Source organism: Alternaria rosae, assembly GCF_020736505.1.
Source record: "Alternaria rosae strain MPI-PUGE-AT-0040 chromosome Unknown BKA58scaffold_4, whole genome shotgun sequence".
Classification (NCBI taxonomy): Eukaryota; Fungi; Ascomycota; class Dothideomycetes; order Pleosporales; family Pleosporaceae; genus Alternaria; species Alternaria rosae.
The window spans coordinates 3,204,605-3,221,603 of record NW_025763573.1 but is presented as its reverse complement, the minus strand read 5'-3'; the positions used below and the strand labels follow the sequence as shown (position 1 = coordinate 3,221,603).

The following is a 16,999-nucleotide window of genomic DNA, read 5'->3' as shown; positions in this document are numbered from 1 at the left end:
AACATCAAACGGTACTCTCAAAACGCTCAAGCAGTTCCAGCATCCTTCTCCCCGCTCCTCTCACCAGGGTGTCCACCCTGCTGCACCACCTTCTCAGCAGCCTCCTGTGCCTTATCCGCGGTACCTTTCGCCTTCGCCCCCTTCTTGTTCTTATGGAAGAAGCTCTTAAATGAACTAAGTTTAGCAACGCGGAAGAGGTAGTAAGTAAGAACAGCAATAGCGGCGTTGAAACCAATGAAAGCAAAGATGATACCAAAGTTCCTCCACCTCTCGCCGTAGTAGATCGACGAGCCGGCCAAGAACTGGTCGGCATTACTGAGCGAACAGTAGTTGCAGCTAGCAGTCGCGTCTGGGTTCTGGATTGTGCCGCCAGCAGCGGCAGCGTAATCGGCGAGATAAGCACCGCACGTCTGGCCAGCTGGAGGGTCGAACACGGAGACTTCGCGTTCGCTGCAGACGACTTGTCGGCCGGAAAGCATAGTGGAGACCATGCCGCCGATCCAGTATGTGAAAGGACTGCAGCGGTACATGAAGAGCCAGAAGCCAGGGAGTTGGTCCGGAGGCTGCAGGACACCGTTGAAGAGGATGCTCATGAGTGTAAGTAGCGAGACGAGGCCAGAAGCTGTCTCGGCGTCGGGTAGCGCTGCGATGGTCATATCGGCGAAGGTGGATGTGTAGATGAGGAGCTGCATGCAGAACAACAGGACCAAGCCCTGGCGTTCGCTAGATTGGTTCACACCAACGACGGGATAGTAGAAAGTTACAAACATGAAAATACCAGCGATGATGCCGTAGGGTATCTCCACAACGATGTTCGCGATCATGAAGGCGATCCAGCTGTAAGCCTTGGACGGCCTCTCGCGAGACTCGTAGAGAGAGCGTTGGGTGACAAAGAGAGGCTGGATCTGCTGTACAAGCGACGAGAAGATTGTTGTGAGCATGAAGACCGAGAAGATGATGGTCTGCATGCCAGCTAAAGTCGTGTTGGCCTTGTAGAAGGAGAAACCGATGAAGAGACCCGCGATGGCGCAGAGACCGAATTTAGCCATGACGTAGCCGGGCATGCGCCAGTATTGCTGGAAGGCTCGGTATGTGCATTCGACAATTTGCGTGGTCAATGGCATGGCGAACTCGCCTCCACCAGTCTCCGCTGCAATGTTGAGTTCCTCGCTCTTCTTGGCTTCGTGGAGTTGATCGATGTCCTTTTGGACGCCCTTAGCTTCTTCACTCTCTTTCCAGACGTCATGCCAGTCCTGACCGTTGTCGTTCTTGCCGGCGTTGACAATCTCCAACATGTACTCAGCCGGGTTCTCGTCCTCACCGCACTTGCGTGCACCGTTGTTCTGGAAATAATCCAGGAGTGTTTGGGAGTTCTCGCCGAGCTCGCCAAAGTAGACGGTCCTGCCACCGCGAGCAAGGAAGAGGAGACGATCGAACTCTTGGAAGAGGATAGCGCTGGGCTGGTGGATGGTGCAAAGGATGGCTTGGCCAGCAGAGCTGAGCTTGCGGAGGAAGGCAATGATAGACCAGGAACTCTGCGCAGAAGTTAGCAACCATCAATCTCATACGAGCTGATGCGATTTTACTGACCTGAGAATCAAGACCCGAGGTAGGCTCATCGAGGAAGAGCAACAGCTTGGGCTTCGCAGCAAGTTCAACACCAATTGTCAGAAGCTTGCGCTGTTCGACGTTCAAACCTTCGCCAGGCACACCGACAACAGCTTCGGCGAAGTCGGACATGTTGAGCATCTTGATGACCTCTTCAACGTAGTCGTTCTTTTCCTTCTTGCTGACAGTCTTGGGCTGGCGTAGCATGGCAGAGAATTGTAGTGCTTCACGGACGGTCGAAGTCTCAAGATGAAGATCCCTAAACTAGTTAGCAATTATGATGAGGAAAGTAGGAGCGGAATGACTCACTGTTGCTGCACGTAACCGGTTGAGCGTTGGAAGGCGGGATCGAGGGGCTTGCCGTTCACGAACATGTCGCCTGTGATTACTCCCATTGTAGTTCTCTGAGCCAGAGCATCCAGGAGCGTAGTCTTGCCAGCTCCCGAGACACCCATGAGTGCGGTCATTGACCCAGGCTTGACGAAACCGGAGACATGGTCGAGCAGCCGACGCGGCTCGCCCTTAATTTCGATGTCATAAACGACGTCTCGCCAAGTGAAGACGCCCTTCTGCTCCTCAATGGCACTGACATCACCTGCACCTTCTTGCTCTCCTTGGCGGGCCTCTCCAGACTCCTCGTCGGAACCCTTGCCACCAGGCTGCATGTATGCGGGAACGTGTCCACGTCGGAAGACTAGTTGCTCGGCAGTGTTGGATGTGGAAGAGTTGACCTCAACGGCGACGAAGTAGGTGACCATGAAGAAGATCAAGAAGGCCCAGAGAATACCGAAGTTGCGCCAGACATGGCTCCAGGAGTAGGAGTATGAGACTTCAATGAAGTTGTCACCGTTGATGAAGGTCTGTCCAGCAACCGCGCCCTGTGTGTTACAGATGAATGAGTTGCCTGTCTGTGCGTATCCGGGTCCTGATGGGATAAAGGCATCGCAAGGGAAGTCGACTCCGTGGAACTCGTTTGCAAGCAAGATCTCGAATGCATAAAACTAGCGCAAAAAGGTTAGTAGCTGATCGTTGCTAGACAGTTGGAATACTTACGATTGGATTGATCCACCTAATCCAGCCAAACCAGTCAGGCATTTCGGGAATACGGATGACGAAACCAGTGTAGATGACCAGAATGAGGACCAAAACACCGGCGCCTGCCATGGCTTGCGATGCCGTCTTGGTAACAGCAGCAGTCGTTCGAAAGATAGCCGCCATGACGAAGGTTGCCATATACGTAACGACGAAGAACAAGAAGAACTGTCCTGCAGTATACCGCAGCTGAGCCAGGAAGTACAAAATGATGTTGAAAACCACAGCCTGTATGAATTTGACGGGTATGTCGGCAACAATACCAGCTATTGCTTCCGTGGACGGATGGTAGAAGGCGTAGGAGTTGTGCTTCTCAACGATAGGGCGCTGGGCATATAGGCCTGCGATTTCACCGATGGACGTAAGGGCGTTGAAGAGAATGGCCAGGAAGATGACTGCTCCGCGACCTTGGAACGAGCTGGAGCCTGGAGAGTGACCGAAGTAGATGGAACCGACGATGAGAGCGATAATGACGTTGAGACCAGCTTGTGTGGCGGTAGAGGCTACATCGCCCCAAATGCGTTGATATGCTCGTCGGGTGTTTAGCTTGATCTGCATCGGAACGCTGATAAGGTAAGGTGACTTGGGACGAGCGTGTTTGGCCTGGATATAGTTCTTCTGCTGGCGTAATTGTTCGAGAGTGCCGTGCTCGTTGACTGGGTTTTCTGCTTCGAACTCCTTGATCTCCTCCAGAAGTGACTGGTACTCAGGGGAGTCGCGCCAGTACTTCTCAAAGTCTTCCGGCGTGCGGGGTACCTTGTTCTCCATACCCTCTTTGGGCTTCCGCTCTTGAGGGTTGGTAACGGCTGTGAGGAAGTCTCCGGCGGTTTGGCGAGGTGGGCAGTACCTATTGCGCGTTAGTTGCTTCCAATTGTCTCGTCATACGGGGTATCTTACCATCCTTGACGCTCAAAATAGTCCTTGGCCTCACTTGCAGGTCCGAAGTAAATCTGGCGACCTTCATAGAGAACAGCAGCTTTGTCAAAGCAGTCGTAGACGCTTTGACTGGCCTGGTAGATAGCTACCGCAGCAGCACCTCCAGCCAAGTCGGAGCCAACCCTCAGAGCCTTGACGAACTTCAATGCAGTAGCTGAGTCCAGTCCTCGTGTCGAATTGTCCCAGGCAGCAAATGGAGCGCCGGCGAGCAGCATCTCAGCGACGGAGACTCGCTTCCTCTCTCCACCTGACACACCACGAACGAAATCGTTTCCGACCTTGGTGTTGTAGGTGTGACTCAGTCCCAGCACGGCCATGACAACCTTTGCCATGAACTGGGCGAACTCATCGCGGTTAGCTCCGCCGGGTCGGTTCGATGGTGTTCTGACAGCCGCGGCGAACTCCAATGTCTGACCTACAGTCAGATGGGGGAAGTGCTTATCGACTTCTTGGTTGTACACCGTCTCGCCCTTGAACTCTTTGCGCATACGCTCCTGGGGGATACCGTTGTAGTGGATGACCGAGTCATCAGTATCCAAACCATGAAGCTCTCCGGTGAGAGCCTTGAGGAGCGTGGAGCAGCCAGAGCCGGGGCGTCCAAGCACAACACACAGCTCACCGGCTCGTATGATACCGTCGAAGCTGTGGAGGATCTGCTTGCGTTCCGACTTGCCAAAGAATTCTTTAGCTCGGAAGGGTGCCATGAACATGTCTGAGACAGTGCTCTGAAGCTGCAAAGCTTTGCCAGACCCAAATACGTCCAGGTTCTTGTAAACAACGCTGACCTTCTTCATCTCAATGCCCTCGCCCTCCAGTTGGTTCCGGAACATGTTCAAAAACTTGCTGAGGTCAAAAGCGTCGTTGGAGGGGTCCACGCGAGGATCGTTTGGCTGCGCAATACTCATCTGCTGAGTCACTTTTGACTGTGAGGTGAAGATGCGCGCCAATTCTCGTCTACCGTCGTCGTCGATTTCAGACCGAGTGACCCGGCGTTGGAGAGTGGTTGGAACTGCATCTTCGGAAGAGGATGAAGTGCCGATTCTTTTGACTTTTGAGGGTTGTCCGTTGGATCCTAGTCGTGTGTCTGAAGAATCCGAAGAGCTCGATGTGTTGACTTTCTCGAGAGGCACGACTTCCTCTTGCCTGTGCTCGAATTGAGTGCCATCGGTGGAGGAAAACAACCCTGCTCCAGCCGATGAATCGTGTGTGGTCGACGATTCATGTATGTAGGAGTGTGATGAGAAGACTCCGTGGGTCCCGTGAGCATGGCCATCTGGAAAGTAGGTCGCACGACCAGACGCAGTTCGTGTGACGCCGTGTGGAGGAGTTTGAGTTCCTGACCCCGATTGGGCGGAGGTGCTGGAATGTGTTTGATGTGACTGTGACGTACTCGACATGAAAGTCTCGCCGTGGGACTGAGAGTCAGCCATGATGAGTTTCAACGGCGAGTGGTAGCGAGTAACGTCGGTGTCGATTGAAGGTTTTTTGCTGCCCATCTGCGGCTATCTAACATATATCAAATGTTAGCCCACGTTTGGGCCTATGTTGTCATAGCACCCCGGATGGCGGAGTCTCCCCATGGCCGCGGCTAGTCTTGCACCATCTGCCATGGCCTCGGACGAGGTGGCTGGACCTTTGGAATGAGATTCGTCCTTCGCCGCAGTGGATGATTGGGGCGTGCACGCGCTACGCGGGCCGGACTCAATGTGTGCGGATCCAAGCTCAGCATGCTCGATGCGTATTTGTTCGAGGCCGCAATTAGTGCCACAACACTGGGCGCCCAGACTGCTTTTCTCCATGTTGAATATGACATCACTGCCCGGACGGCCACGGATGAGGATATTGCCAAGAAATCCGCCCACGACAAAAGTCCCCAGTGGAAGCAGACATGCGGTGGCCGTCATGACGAGGCAGCCTCTACAATCGACGCGCAGATGTTGCGCGTCTCTCGTGGTCGTAAAGCAAGATTGCGGCTGCTCGTCGAAAACGCTTATGTTGGTCCGCGATCGACAGCTTACTACTTTCGGACGAGCGATCGCTCGGGATCCTCCTTGCGCCTACCATGCACTCTCGGTACCCGTTTTCCTATCGTACAACCCCCTGTCGTCATTTCAGTCATCCGGACCATCCGAGCAGCGGCTTTGTGCTGTACATATGCCGGTGATTTTCAGTTTGTTGAGGGCCGTCAACTTTCCACTCTTCGGTCGTAATATGGGGCGGTGCACAACGGAACCCTGAGTAAGGGCTATCTCGGACGAACATAACCTCCGTTTAACTTTTGTCAAACGGACGCGTCTCCTAGATTATGTCAGGCCGCGCTAATGCAATGTCACTTGCTTGTCTCGGCATGTACAGAACTTAATTGTTTCTGAGGGGAAGCAATACAGCATGAACCGCCCTACGGGCTCTAAACGTTGGCGCACGGTGAGATCGACGATCTATTTCGACTAGCGGAGACACATAGACAACGTGGATGGTGTCCAACGATTAAGTTCTAATTCTGTGCTTCGATGATCAAGGATGCGATCTGGGTATGAATGCATTTGGTGGTTCGCCCGGGCACAGTAAAAGCAAGATCTCGAGGTGCGTAACAGTACACTCGACGACTGCGCACTAGCTTGGTATTAGAATACAGAGCTTCGTCGGCGATTACTGTACGTCGACGTCCAAAATAACAACGAGGTTAATGTTGTATCAGGCATGAACGTTGTGTGAGGTCGCAAGCCTCTTCGGTTCCGGCGCTTTGGGGGGGTTCAGTCAGCTTTCAGTCAACAACATCCGTTTATATAATCGGGGTTGCATTGTAAAGGCTATCTTACTCAAGAGCGGTGAGACCCTCCTTTACAGTCGCCGACATACAGACCTCATGCCGGCCCCATGCCTAGGCAGTATGTACAGGGTAGTGATTTAATAATCAGGATCTTGTCCCCAGCCAAGCTTATTGGCGCGTATTCGATAAGACTTCTAGAGCGAGGGTAGAGATCGTCTGGAGTTGACGCCTGTCAAACGGCAGATTCCAGGCATAAGATGCTTGCTTCCTGGTTGTTTGCGTGATTACTGAACAGGCGATGAGCGTAGGCTTAACCAACGTATGCACCGGTCTGACTGACCTTGGGATTGTCGACGCAGGCTTGGGTCGCTGTTGTGCCTCCATGCTTCTAGTGCGGTTGATTTCGGGTCGAAGAGTGATGATCGAGGTTCTATCGCGCCGCGCTTGTTCACTTCAGTTGTAAACCCTCAAGCTTCTGCTCCACTATGGGTATATGTTCCGCTAAGCGGTTCGGGTCGCGCATTATCGCAAGCACATCTTCCTTCCGTCCTGCGAGCTTCTTCCGTACTTCCTCGTATTTCTCCTCCCTCGCCGTGTACTCTCTCAGCACCACATTGTCCCCGAACTCGACAAACACGCGCGTGTCGCGTATCCGGAATACCACATCATCCAGACGCATGAAGAAGCGCACAAGGAGAAGTAAGCGCTGTGGCATAACACGGATCTTGCAGGACAGCATGGCGATGCCGTTATCCGCTAGCTCGTCTTCGTAGAGTACCAGCTCGTCGAAGAAGTGTATCGGGTCGGGACGCTTGAGGAGGTGGAGTGGTATCGGGGTCTCGGTAGGCTCAAAGGCGGGTGTTGGTGGTGTGGTGCCCTTGTAATCTGTGCTGTAGGACCAGTCGAACGGCTTTACGACTTCTTTGATATCTTCAAACTGCTTCTGTCTGACTCTAGTCAGCTACAAGTTCTCTCCATATTGCGTCTTTGGGTCTCACCGGTTCTGCTGCCATTCTTTCGAGTAGGAGACTTTGAACATCTTCTCGCCGGTCTTGTCCACCAGGTCCAGCGCATCGAAGGCATTGAACTCAATGTACCAGCCGCTCTGGGCGTGTTCTATCCGCACCATGTTGTCGCCGAATATCATCTCGGGTGGCGCGATCCCGAGTTTCTTGGTCATGTCCTCTATTGGGCCGGCCTTGAGGATGGGCAGCTTGCGCGTGGTGATCTTGAAGCCTTCCTCGGTGATGGACGTGTCGGCGTGGCCAGGTGCCACGGTATCGGCGGGCGCGCCATTGAGGGAAGCCATGTCTAGGGACTTATGCGACGAGACCCTGCTGAAGAATGCTGAGTGTATAAATTGTTCGCAGGCACCTGCAAGTGGATCCGATGGCGATGGCGGGGAGCTTCAGAGTGGTGGGGCGCGAACCAAAGCCCCGACCGCCGATGGCCGATGGCTGTTTCCTTGACAACGCATGAAACCCACTTGTTTGTCTGGGTTAACTAGCTGCCATCCGTCCTCGAACCCTGCAAACATCCACAACCACCAACTGTCACCCATCCAAATAGCATAATATAGCTATCAGCAGGGTATTTGTCGCCCTTCTGCTTGCTTCCTGTCGTTCCAGCTTGCATCTCGACATTACCATGGCCGACGTCGCAAATCTCGAAGCCGCCTTTGAGCGCACCACCATCCACGACGAGAACGATGAGCACATTACTTCTACTTCGACTTACCACAAGGTGAAGGTGTGTATTTACTCGCCTTCTCAATACTGCGCTTTCTAACAACCAAAAGCCATCAGCATCCACAACCGTAACGGTAGCTGGCCTATCGTCCTCACAATCAGCTGCGAACCGCATGAAGCTGCCCCATCAGACACTACAGAAGCTCGCTACACAAAATGCAAAGACGGCAAACATTGCCAAGGTTACCATCTCAGCAAGCTCCAGCCGACCCTCAGAACACAACCCATCGCATCGCCGCACCCTCACCGACTCCGCCATCTACACCGTTCCCTCAAACCCAGCAACACCCAAACAATGGCATCTGGGCATGTTTGACATTGGCAAGCCTCTCGGAAAGGGAAAGTTTGGCCGCGTCTATCTTGCCAAGGAGCGCTCATCCGGCTTCGTCTGTGCCTTGAAGGTACTCCACAAGTCTGAAATCCAGCAAGGCAAAGTCGAGAAGCAGGTCCGACGAGAGATTGAGATCCAATCTCACCTCACACATCCCAACATCCTCAAGCTGTTCGGCCATTTCCATGACGCAAAGCGCATCTTCCTCATTCTCGAATTCGCTGGTAAAGGAGAACTATACAAGCACCTCCGCAAGGAACAACGCTTCCCTGAATGGAAGGCAGCACAATACGTTGCCCAGATGGCCGCAGCCCTCAAGTACCTCCACAAGAAGCACGTCATGCACCGCGACATCAAGCCCGAAAACATCCTCGTCGGCATCCACGGCGAGATCAAGATTTCCGATTTTGGCTGGTCGGTACACGCGCCCAACAACCGCCGCAACACCATGTGCGGAACTCTCGACTACCTGCCCCCGGAGATGCTTCGTGGTGGCGGCAAGGACAACTTCTACTCCGAGAAGGTCGACCTATGGAGTTTAGGCGTCCTGACGTACGAGTTCTTGGTCGGTGAAGCGCCATTCGAGGACACCCAAGTCATGACACAGCGCAAGATTGCGAGGGGAGAGTACACAGTCCCGAGCTTCGTCAGCTCAGAAGCGCGAGATCTCATTAAGAAACTACTCGTGCTTGACCCTGAGAAGCGTATCGCGCTTGAGGATGTCGAGGTGCACCCTTGGATCCTCAAACACTGCAAGGGCAGCTCGCGAGCCTACGAGCGCACATCAGGGGGCAAGGTACGCAGCAGCTCGGAGCAGTCAGAGGAAAGCTACTAAGCTTCACCTTGGTCGTGTCCAAACTTCACATAATGTCTAACATGTACGATGGCGAAAGGGCGTTCCGCACGGTAGTCACTGAATTTCTTGTCTTTAGTCGCATTGCTCGGCGTCTTGGGTTTGCCGCTGGCTTTGGTTTGGTATCATAATTGGGAATACATCCCACAAATTCAATTCAAGAATTTCAAGCTTGACCTGCAAAGCACCGTTTGATCTGCTATACCTCAATGCGCCTCAACCGCCTCACCCTTCTTCTCCCCATGCCTAAAATCAGGCGTACTAGGCCTACTCCTCTCGCCCCCAAAGAAGGCAATATTCTCCCTCAATGCCACATACTCGCTATCCGCATACCCCAACGCCTCACTAATCTGCGTAGAATGCAACCCCTTGATGCGCCTAATTTCTGTCGCGGAATAGTTCACCACACATCTCCCTATTTCGAACGGCGCGGGATTGTGCAGTTCGAAATTCGGTGGGTGCTGCAATAGTGTCTGGGAAGAGGACATCGAGTACGATGACGATGACGAGTGTGTCAGAGGTGTTCGAATGGGAATCGGGGCGTGGACACTGTGGGCTAGGGCGCCGGGTGTAGTGGGCGGTTGGGGCGTTGTTGGTGTTTGTGCTGGTTTGGGGGAGTGGGGTGGGTTGGGTAGGCGCTTGACAACTACAATGCGTACGGCTTCTTGTTGGGCAAAGTGACCGTCTACTTCTACGATGCCGACGGGCAGGAGACCCGCTTTGTCGCTTAGGGCTGCCCAGGCGCCTTGGTCGATGTATATCGTTCCGTGGGGTGCGAGACCGTGCAAGATCCAGAAGTAGCGGTCGCGGATGGGGTTGGATATGGGGAGGAAACGTGTGTGGAGGGGAACTGGCTCTTCCGGTTTGGGAGAGGAGAGGCCGGTGAGTTGTTGGTCGCCTAGTGTAGATGTGGATGTTGAGAGGTCGTGATTCGAGTCTTGAGATGCTGCCTGGGCAAGTGGTGCGCCCTCGTCTGGGAAGTTGGTGACGGAGTTTCGACTGGACATTCGTGACTTTCTTTGCTTCTCGGCGTGCGCGATGATGCCAGAGATGTTACCTGGTTTACTGCTCTTTGTGATGACTGTTGTGACACCTGCGCTTGTCGCTAGTCTTGCGGCCACGATCTTTGTACTCATACCGCCTGTTCCCAGTGAACTGCCTGCCGAACTGACGTCTGCTGCCAGCTCTGCAATGTCTTCCACGACGGTTATGGACTTGGCATCTGGATTCGTACGAGGGTTCTTGTCATACAGACAATCTACATCCGTCATGAGGAAGAGGTAATCCGCCTGGACCATGGCCGATGTGATCGCGCTCAGTGTATCGTTGTCACCAAACTTGATCTCAGTCACCGCCAAAGTATCGTTCTCATTCACAATTGGAATGACACCCATGCTCAGCAGCTCAATGAAAGTGTTCTGCGCATTCTGATATTGCGTCCGGTCCGCAATGTCGTTCCGCGTTAAGAGGATCTGAGCAATTGGCTGCTCCAAGTTGCCAAACAGCTGGTCCCATAGAGACATCAGTCTACTCTGTCCGATAGCAGCGAGCGCCTGGACTTGTGGGAGGTGTTTTGGGCGGCGGGGAAGGTTCATGCGCCGTAGACCGACACCGATGGCGCCTGAAGACACGATCACGACGCGGTGGCCGGCGGCGCGCAGACTGCATGCTGTCTCGACGATGAGGGAGAGGATGGAGAGGAGGGGTTGGTGGGTTTTCTCGTCGACTATCGATGAGGTTCCTGGGTGTGTCGGTTAGGTGCTCTCTTCTTGTCGATGTGGCATATGTACGGTTGTGTATTTACCGAGTTTTATTACGACGGTAAGCTGGCCGGGCTGCTTGCGCATGTGGACGGCCATTGCGACGGAGGGAGTCACGAGAGGCTCAAGATGGTAATGGAGACGGGTGTGGGAGGGGAGAAGACAGGTGAGATATGTACAACACGTCGTGTACTACATGAACACGCAGCTCGTGTGTTGTCGCGCAATGGATGACTGGAAGCAGGCCAAGTTTCCTCGCAAGCGATCTTCGGCTTCCCTTGTACGCGGTGACGTCTTCCCTCCGATTGGCTCCCCGCGCTACCAGCTACATCCCCATCTCCACCTAAACTTTTCGCGACGGGAATCAGGAACATGCCACGCCCTACAGCAAACATCTAATCGCCACGCGACAAGTCCACGCCCAACACTTGATCACCCCGTGACCGGACTCGAACATCACGCATCCCCGTACCACAATGGCAAACTCCGAGACAGCGCCCGACGGCGCATCCCTCTCCGCGATGGCCCAACCGCCGCCCCAAAAGATCGACCCCGTCTACTACACATGGAGCAGCACCTTCAACATAATGCTCGGCCGCATGACAGGCTCCCGCGACGTCGAACTAGAAAAAGGCTACTTCAACGAGATGGACAAGATAAAAGCCGACTCGATATGCAAGCGCTGCGAGTCGAACAAGGAATACCTCTTGAAATACAGTCCCATCATACGCTTCATGTCGGACGAAGTATACAAGCTAGGCGGCGACCTGAACAAAGACAACATACTCTGTCGCATGTGCACAAACGAGCAATCCGGTGGTTTCTCCCTCGACCACGGCATCCTGCTCTGCGCAAACAAGTTCCGTAATCGCGGGCACCAGGAAGACACCATGGCGCATGAAATGGTGCATGCGTGGGATCACTTGAAGTTCAAAGTTGAACCCGAGAACCTGCGCCACCAGGCTTGTCTAGAGATTCGCGCATCCACACTCAGCGGCGAATGTCGATTTTCAAGAGAGTTCTTCACTCGGAATCAATGGAATATCATGGAGCAATTACAAAGTTGTGTTAGGAGGAGGGCGACGCTGAGTATGATGGCGAGGCCTGGGATAAAGGATCAAGAGCATGCTGGCAAAGTGGTGAACGAGGTGTGGGAGAGTTGTTTCCGGGATACCAGGCCATTCGATGAGGTTTATCGATGATCTTGAGAGGAATGAGATGTCATTGGTCGGTTCATTTAACATGTACCTGAAGAAGTGGGTATTCAGTGTATTATTACCCTTGTGTTTGCATAGCGATGGCGTTTGTAAGGAAGATTTCAGAGGGCACAGGAATGCCCACATCTCCTCTTTTTCGATCTAGGATCCAGGCTTCTGAGATCAAGTTCCATATCCCACCTCAGTCCACGTCATTTTCAAGTTTTGAAAACATTAGAGATTGATGTTTTTGGCCCCCACCCTTGGAAATCACGGATCAAGCCATGGCGTGCATCGCCCGAATCGCGGGGCTGCAGGGCGTATTCCCAGCCCTTGGTTTTCCTTACTGCGCCGCAACAACAATAGGTGACTAGCAAAACACTGCCCATATAGTCTGGGCGCCTTGAAACCCACACACATCATGGGCGCCTATATACAACAAGTAGATATTTCGCGATGCGCATCCCTCTTCCATCTAGTCTCGTTCCGTCAACACCTCATCATCACGTCTAAACTAAGGTATCCAAATCTGCATCGTCAAAATGTTACCACATACCCTGCTATACACCTTCTTCATCGCAACATCTTCAACAGCATGGTTCCTACCACGCCCCAGCATCCCCCGGCCCGCAACACCACAAATCATCGAACCCATCGCACCAGCACCCAACCCATATCGGCCAGCCGACCGACCAGACCCAAACAAACCCGAAGCGACACCAGGGTTTCAAGCACCGAAACCGACTGGAGGCGTTGAAGTACCTGATGTACCCCTCCCTGACGACAACTCGCAAGATGAGACTGCATCGAAAGTCTTGTCTAGGCCTTACGGGAACCCAGCGAAGACTTTGTCGCCGGCACAGGTGGCGGCTTCTCGCGCTGATTCGGGGCCAACTGCAACTCCTACGACGGGGATGACGGTGCCGGCTACGACTGGTGGCGCTATGAGGATCGAGGGTGTGGGATTGCGGATGCTGGGTGGTGTAGTCGGTTTGGCGAGTGCTGCTATGAAGATGATATGTGAGATTGATGGCTGATTGCAACTAGGTCGTTGTATCGTTAGCGGCAGTCATCCTCTGAGCTTTGCGATATCGATGAAGACGAAGAACATGGCCGGCACTGTTTGTTTGTTTTTTTTGCGTTACCATACCATGTCGTTGCTCCGGTCTGCTGGAGCTATCTTGTTTCATGCTCGAGCAGAATCGACAAAATCGCGTTGGATGGGATCTACGCGTCCGCCTTTCCTAATGTCCATCGGAGTTTGAGGAGTACAGATCGTGTCAATCCGGCTTCTCTCTGAGATCGAATCTGAAGGCTTGATCGGGCATCAGTGAAACGATATGAATTACGAGCTATGATACTGGAGTGAGTGCGTATCCAGTCGGTCAGCATGTTCTACAGGATGGGAGCTATGATGGAACTTGAAAGCGCATACTTCCATCACACGAGAGGGGAGTAGCTTATCCACTTCCATGGATGTGCGAAGGCAATTTCCAGAGGGGTTTGTCGAGAAACGGGGAATAAGGAGGCGATATCGTTTTGAGCTCCCGAGGTCTTTCGGCGAGATCAAGAAGCTTTGATCGCTGGAAGTGGATACAAATCGCAAAGTCGTAAAGAGTTCGATAGATGCATACTGTCGTATTATGTGCATGTGATGCAACTTTTGCTCATCATCATGGGCGACCCATTCAGGTACCCCCATAGCTATTCCAGGTCATGGAAGTGTGATTCGATATCTATCATGCAGTGTTGACTTATTTGCCTTTCCATCTCTTTGCGCGATCGGCGCCGAAGAGATCATGAACTGTATGTGCGCCATTGATCTCGGTCCGAGAAATGCGAAATGATGCGAAGCCATACATGTGTGGCTTCTGCGTGGCTCGGACTTTTGAGAAGCTAAACACGTTTTTAAACGGTGATTTCGAAGACTAATGAACCTAGATGGTCAATTCTACCTGGATGTGTTCATACCTTCCACCAAGCTTCGAAGCTCCCTCATATCTCTTGCGGTACGGGCGCAGCTTCATGTAAGCTCTCCGATGCCCCCTTTACGTACTCCAGTGTAAGAACACCAAATTCCAAGATGATGTGGGCCTTATGTTCATGTCAGGGTCTACTGGGCCTAGAAGATGAGGAGCTACAAGGTTGGGCACATATCGATCTAGATGCCAAGCCGCTAGTCATCTAGCCCTTTCCCAGTTCACTTTCCAACGCGAGTGCTCAACCGTCATTCCAAGTCCATCACGATGTTTGTTTGTATACCAGCTCTTCTTCGTATTCGAAGATACAACTATCTCCATACTCTTCATTGATTGCGCGTAAGCTCGTGGATTAGTATATCCTCCGCAGATGCCGTCGACTTCGATCATTTCCGTGATCACTCATCCCGTCATCTACGCTTCCAAGCAGCCGTGCCGTTGGACGGAACCCATTTTTTCCGCACAGTCACTCCGCATCTCCACTACGGCCATGGTGGCATTCCGGATGAATGTTTCAAGTTGCACATCTGGAATATTTCGGCGAAACAGAACACACGATTTGGACTTCTTGCCACTGACCGGCCAGCCGCACCCCCTGTTCTTCCGAGCCGTTCCCCATAATAGCACACTTTTGGATGCTTCATGGTGGGTCAAGTACCTCTTCTTGCATAGCACTTCCTTCAAGCCTTGCCTGGACTTGGCTTTGGTGCTTGGTGTGCTTGTGCTTTGGGGTCGGAAATGACGAGGCTGCAGTTCTTCTACCACTACAGCGGCCGAGCGCAAGATTATGTGGCGACTAGTCGGTAATATGCAGGTGGCCCTTCAACAGATTATCTGGGGACCCAAGACCCTGCATACATTTATATAGCTTCGTCGAGACCCCGTATACTCATCTTCACCTAACGCTCACGTCAGATTCAAGCCTTCATCATGCGATTTCACGGTACCAATAGCAATTTGCAGCCTAGATCATTTCTGTACTGATGAACTCGTAGCTACATCCACATCATTGGTGCTTGCCGCTGTAGGAACCGCGTCCGCCGTACCTTCACCTTCTGCAACTGCGGCCACCGATGCCTGCTACGTGACGAAGTATGCCGCTATCCCGGCTGCGGTCGCCGCCTGCACTTGCATAACCCTCGACGGCATCACCGTTCCTGGAAACTCGAGTATCGATCTTTCGAAGCTGAAGACCGGTACCAAGGTCACATTCAAAGGAAAGACCTTCTGGGAGTACGCCGATGCAAACTATGCTTTCATCCAGGTGGCGGGTACCAATGTCGAAATCACTGCCGAAGAAGACGCAGTGCTCGATGGCAATGGTCAGGCTTGGTGGGACGGCCTTGGTAGCAACGGAGGCGTTACCAAGCCAAACCACTTTATTGAGCTGAAGAAGATGCTTGGAAACAGTTCCGTCCACGACATCTACATCAAGAACTACCCGGTGCACTGCTTCAGTATCAGTAACAGCGCTGGTCTAGATGTGCACCACATTACGCTGGACAACAGCGCTGGATACGCGCCCAACAACCGCTCCAACGGCCTCCCTGCAGCACACAACAGCGACGGATTTGGCCTGAGTAGCACCAATAATACCAAAGTTCGCGACAGTGTTGTTATCAACCAGGATGATTGTGTAGCTGTCACCAGTGGAGACAATATCCACGTCAGCAACATGTACTGCAATGGCAGCCACGGTCTCTCCATCGGATCTGTGGGTGGAAAGTCAAGTATGCCATCCCATCATCCGGCCATACAGTAGTTACGCTTTACTAACCACGTCTAATCAGACAACAACGTAACGAATATTTCATTCACAAACTCCGTCGTTCTGAACGCCGAGAACGGCGCTCGCATCAAGTCAAATTCCAACACCACCGGTTTCATCTCCAATATCCATTACGAGAACATTCGCGTTGAAAACATCTCCATTTATGGAATTGACATTCAGCAAGACTACTTGAACGGTGGGCCAACCGGCAACCCCACGAACGGTGTCATCATCCAAAACATCACCATGAAGAATATCTTTGGCACGGCAACAGAGGAGGGAAAGAACTACTATATTCTTTGTGGAGAAGGAAGCTGTAGCGACATCAAGATCGACAACGTTCACATCACCGGAGGCGGAAAAGAGAGTTCATGCAATTTCAAGACGGAGGGCAACTTTGACTGCGACGGACACTTTGTATGAACTGGCTATCTCTGTAAATCCATGTTTGTTCGCAGAGTGCGGAAACCATGCCGCTTGTCAACGGAACTGAATAGTCGTTCCAACTACCTCGCGCTTTGATGGTTTCACAGACAATCCCTAGCAATATCGTTTGGAATTTTTTGAGGACCAGAGTTCAAGCGATAATAGTAGTATGTGGGCCGAATGGATGGAGCCCCAGAGCGATGTAACACCAATGTTGTCAGAATCCCACTACGCCGTACGTCCGGATCATGGTGCTTCTTGACTTCGCTGCGCAAGTTCCATGTGAACTGCGCACGCACCACGTGACGTAAAATTCAACGTTGAGCGGGCGTCGCGCCAACCACCTCGCGCCGCATCCAAGGATCAGTCCGTTCCTGACTCTCACCCAAACTTTGCTCGTCGTTTTGACCAGACCGTTCGCGGTCTGGACGTCCCTCGAGAGTGCCGCGGCAGTTCGGGTCCCGAACGACGGCGCCGCTTCTCAGGGACACGCCATTGTGGATACGCGCTCACGACGACATGGAAGAGG

General features: G+C 52.8%; 7 protein-coding genes across 7 annotated transcripts; 4 read left to right on the top strand and 3 right to left on the bottom strand.

Annotated features, from left to right (window-relative positions):
* Positions 1–26: 26 nt before the first annotated feature.
* Positions 27–5,066, bottom strand: BKA58DRAFT_439445 (ABC-2 type transporter-domain-containing protein; the record flags this gene model as incomplete). The annotated part of the gene is made up of 5 exons (XM_046173688.1): positions 27–1,535; positions 1,591–1,867; positions 1,918–2,609; positions 2,662–3,547; positions 3,598–5,066. 5 exons carry the CDS (start codon positions 5,064–5,066, stop codon positions 27–29), a joined length of 4,833 nt encoding a protein of 1,610 aa, XP_046026958.1.
* A 1,298-nt stretch (positions 5,067–6,364) lies between these two features.
* On the bottom strand, positions 6,365–7,812 carry BKA58DRAFT_166051 (TIP41-like family-domain-containing protein). The gene is made up of 2 exons (XM_046165082.1): positions 7,405–7,812; positions 6,365–7,353 (listed from the first exon to the last, which is right to left on the bottom strand). The coding sequence occupies exons 1-2, from the start codon at positions 7,713–7,715 to the stop codon at positions 6,855–6,857; spliced, it is 810 nt and encodes a 269-aa protein (XP_046026957.1). The 5' UTR covers positions 7,716–7,812; the 3' UTR covers positions 6,365–6,854.
* Positions 7,813–7,964: 152 nt separating this feature from the next.
* On the top strand, positions 7,965–9,432 carry BKA58DRAFT_166068 (kinase-like domain-containing protein). Its single transcript, XM_046165083.1, has 2 exons — positions 7,965–8,155; positions 8,205–9,432. The coding sequence occupies exons 1-2, from the start codon at positions 8,054–8,056 to the stop codon at positions 9,318–9,320; spliced, it is 1,218 nt and encodes a 405-aa protein (XP_046026956.1). The 5' UTR covers positions 7,965–8,053; the 3' UTR covers positions 9,321–9,432.
* On the bottom strand, positions 9,433–11,351 carry BKA58DRAFT_166047 (Aspartate/glutamate/uridylate kinase). The gene is made up of 2 exons (XM_046165081.1): positions 11,143–11,351; positions 9,433–11,079 (listed from the first exon to the last, which is right to left on the bottom strand). The coding sequence occupies exons 1-2, from the start codon at positions 11,195–11,197 to the stop codon at positions 9,545–9,547; spliced, it is 1,590 nt and encodes a 529-aa protein (XP_046026955.1). The 5' UTR covers positions 11,198–11,351; the 3' UTR covers positions 9,433–9,544.
* A 70-nt stretch (positions 11,352–11,421) lies between these two features.
* Positions 11,422–12,399, top strand: BKA58DRAFT_383972 (mitochondrial inner membrane protease-like protein ATP23). Its single transcript, XM_046170228.1, has one exon. The coding sequence runs from the start codon at positions 11,575–11,577 to the stop codon at positions 12,298–12,300; it is 726 nt and encodes a 241-aa protein (XP_046026954.1). The 5' UTR covers positions 11,422–11,574; the 3' UTR covers positions 12,301–12,399.
* A 437-nt stretch (positions 12,400–12,836) lies between these two features.
* BKA58DRAFT_401479 (uncharacterized protein) lies at positions 12,837–13,331 on the top strand (the record flags this gene model as incomplete). The annotated part of the gene is made up of 1 exon (XM_046171664.1): positions 12,837–13,331. The coding sequence occupies one exon, from the start codon at positions 12,837–12,839 to the stop codon at positions 13,329–13,331; it is 495 nt and encodes a 164-aa protein (XP_046026953.1).
* A 1,778-nt stretch (positions 13,332–15,109) lies between these two features.
* On the top strand, positions 15,110–16,835 carry BKA58DRAFT_166000 (glycoside hydrolase). The gene is made up of 3 exons (XM_046165080.1): positions 15,110–15,216; positions 15,269–16,003; positions 16,064–16,835. The coding sequence occupies exons 1-3, from the start codon at positions 15,204–15,206 to the stop codon at positions 16,465–16,467; spliced, it is 1,152 nt and encodes a 383-aa protein (XP_046026952.1). The 5' UTR covers positions 15,110–15,203; the 3' UTR covers positions 16,468–16,835.
* The last annotated feature ends 164 nt before the right edge of the window (positions 16,836–16,999 follow it).

Excerpts from the sequence above, each read along its gene's own strand:
- BKA58DRAFT_166051 (XM_046165082.1), bottom strand. The coding sequence starts at position 7,715 with ATGGCTTCCCTCAATGGCGCGCCCGCCGATACCGTGGCACCTGGCCAC. Across the intron at positions 7,354-7,404 it reads AAAGAATGGCAGCAGAACCG|ACAGAAGCAGTTTGAAGATA; the intron begins GTGAGACCCAAA and ends GACTAGAGTCAG.
- BKA58DRAFT_166068 (XM_046165083.1), top strand. The coding sequence starts at position 8,054 with ATGGCCGACGTCGCAAATCTCGAAGCCGCCTTTGAGCGCACCACCATC. Across the intron at positions 8,156-8,204 it reads CGACTTACCACAAGGTGAAG|CCATCAGCATCCACAACCGT; the intron begins GTGTGTATTTAC and ends AACAACCAAAAG.
- BKA58DRAFT_166047 (XM_046165081.1), bottom strand. The coding sequence starts at position 11,197 with ATGGCCGTCCACATGCGCAAGCAGCCCGGCCAGCTTACCGTCGTAATA. Across the intron at positions 11,080-11,142 it reads TACCGTCGTAATAAAACTCG|GAACCTCATCGATAGTCGAC; the intron begins GTAAATACACAA and ends CGACACACCCAG.
- BKA58DRAFT_383972 (XM_046170228.1), top strand. The coding sequence starts at position 11,575 with ATGGCAAACTCCGAGACAGCGCCCGACGGCGCATCCCTCTCCGCGATG.
- BKA58DRAFT_166000 (XM_046165080.1), top strand. Across the intron at positions 16,004-16,063 it reads ATCTGTGGGTGGAAAGTCAA|ACAACAACGTAACGAATATT; the intron begins GTATGCCATCCC and ends ACGTCTAATCAG.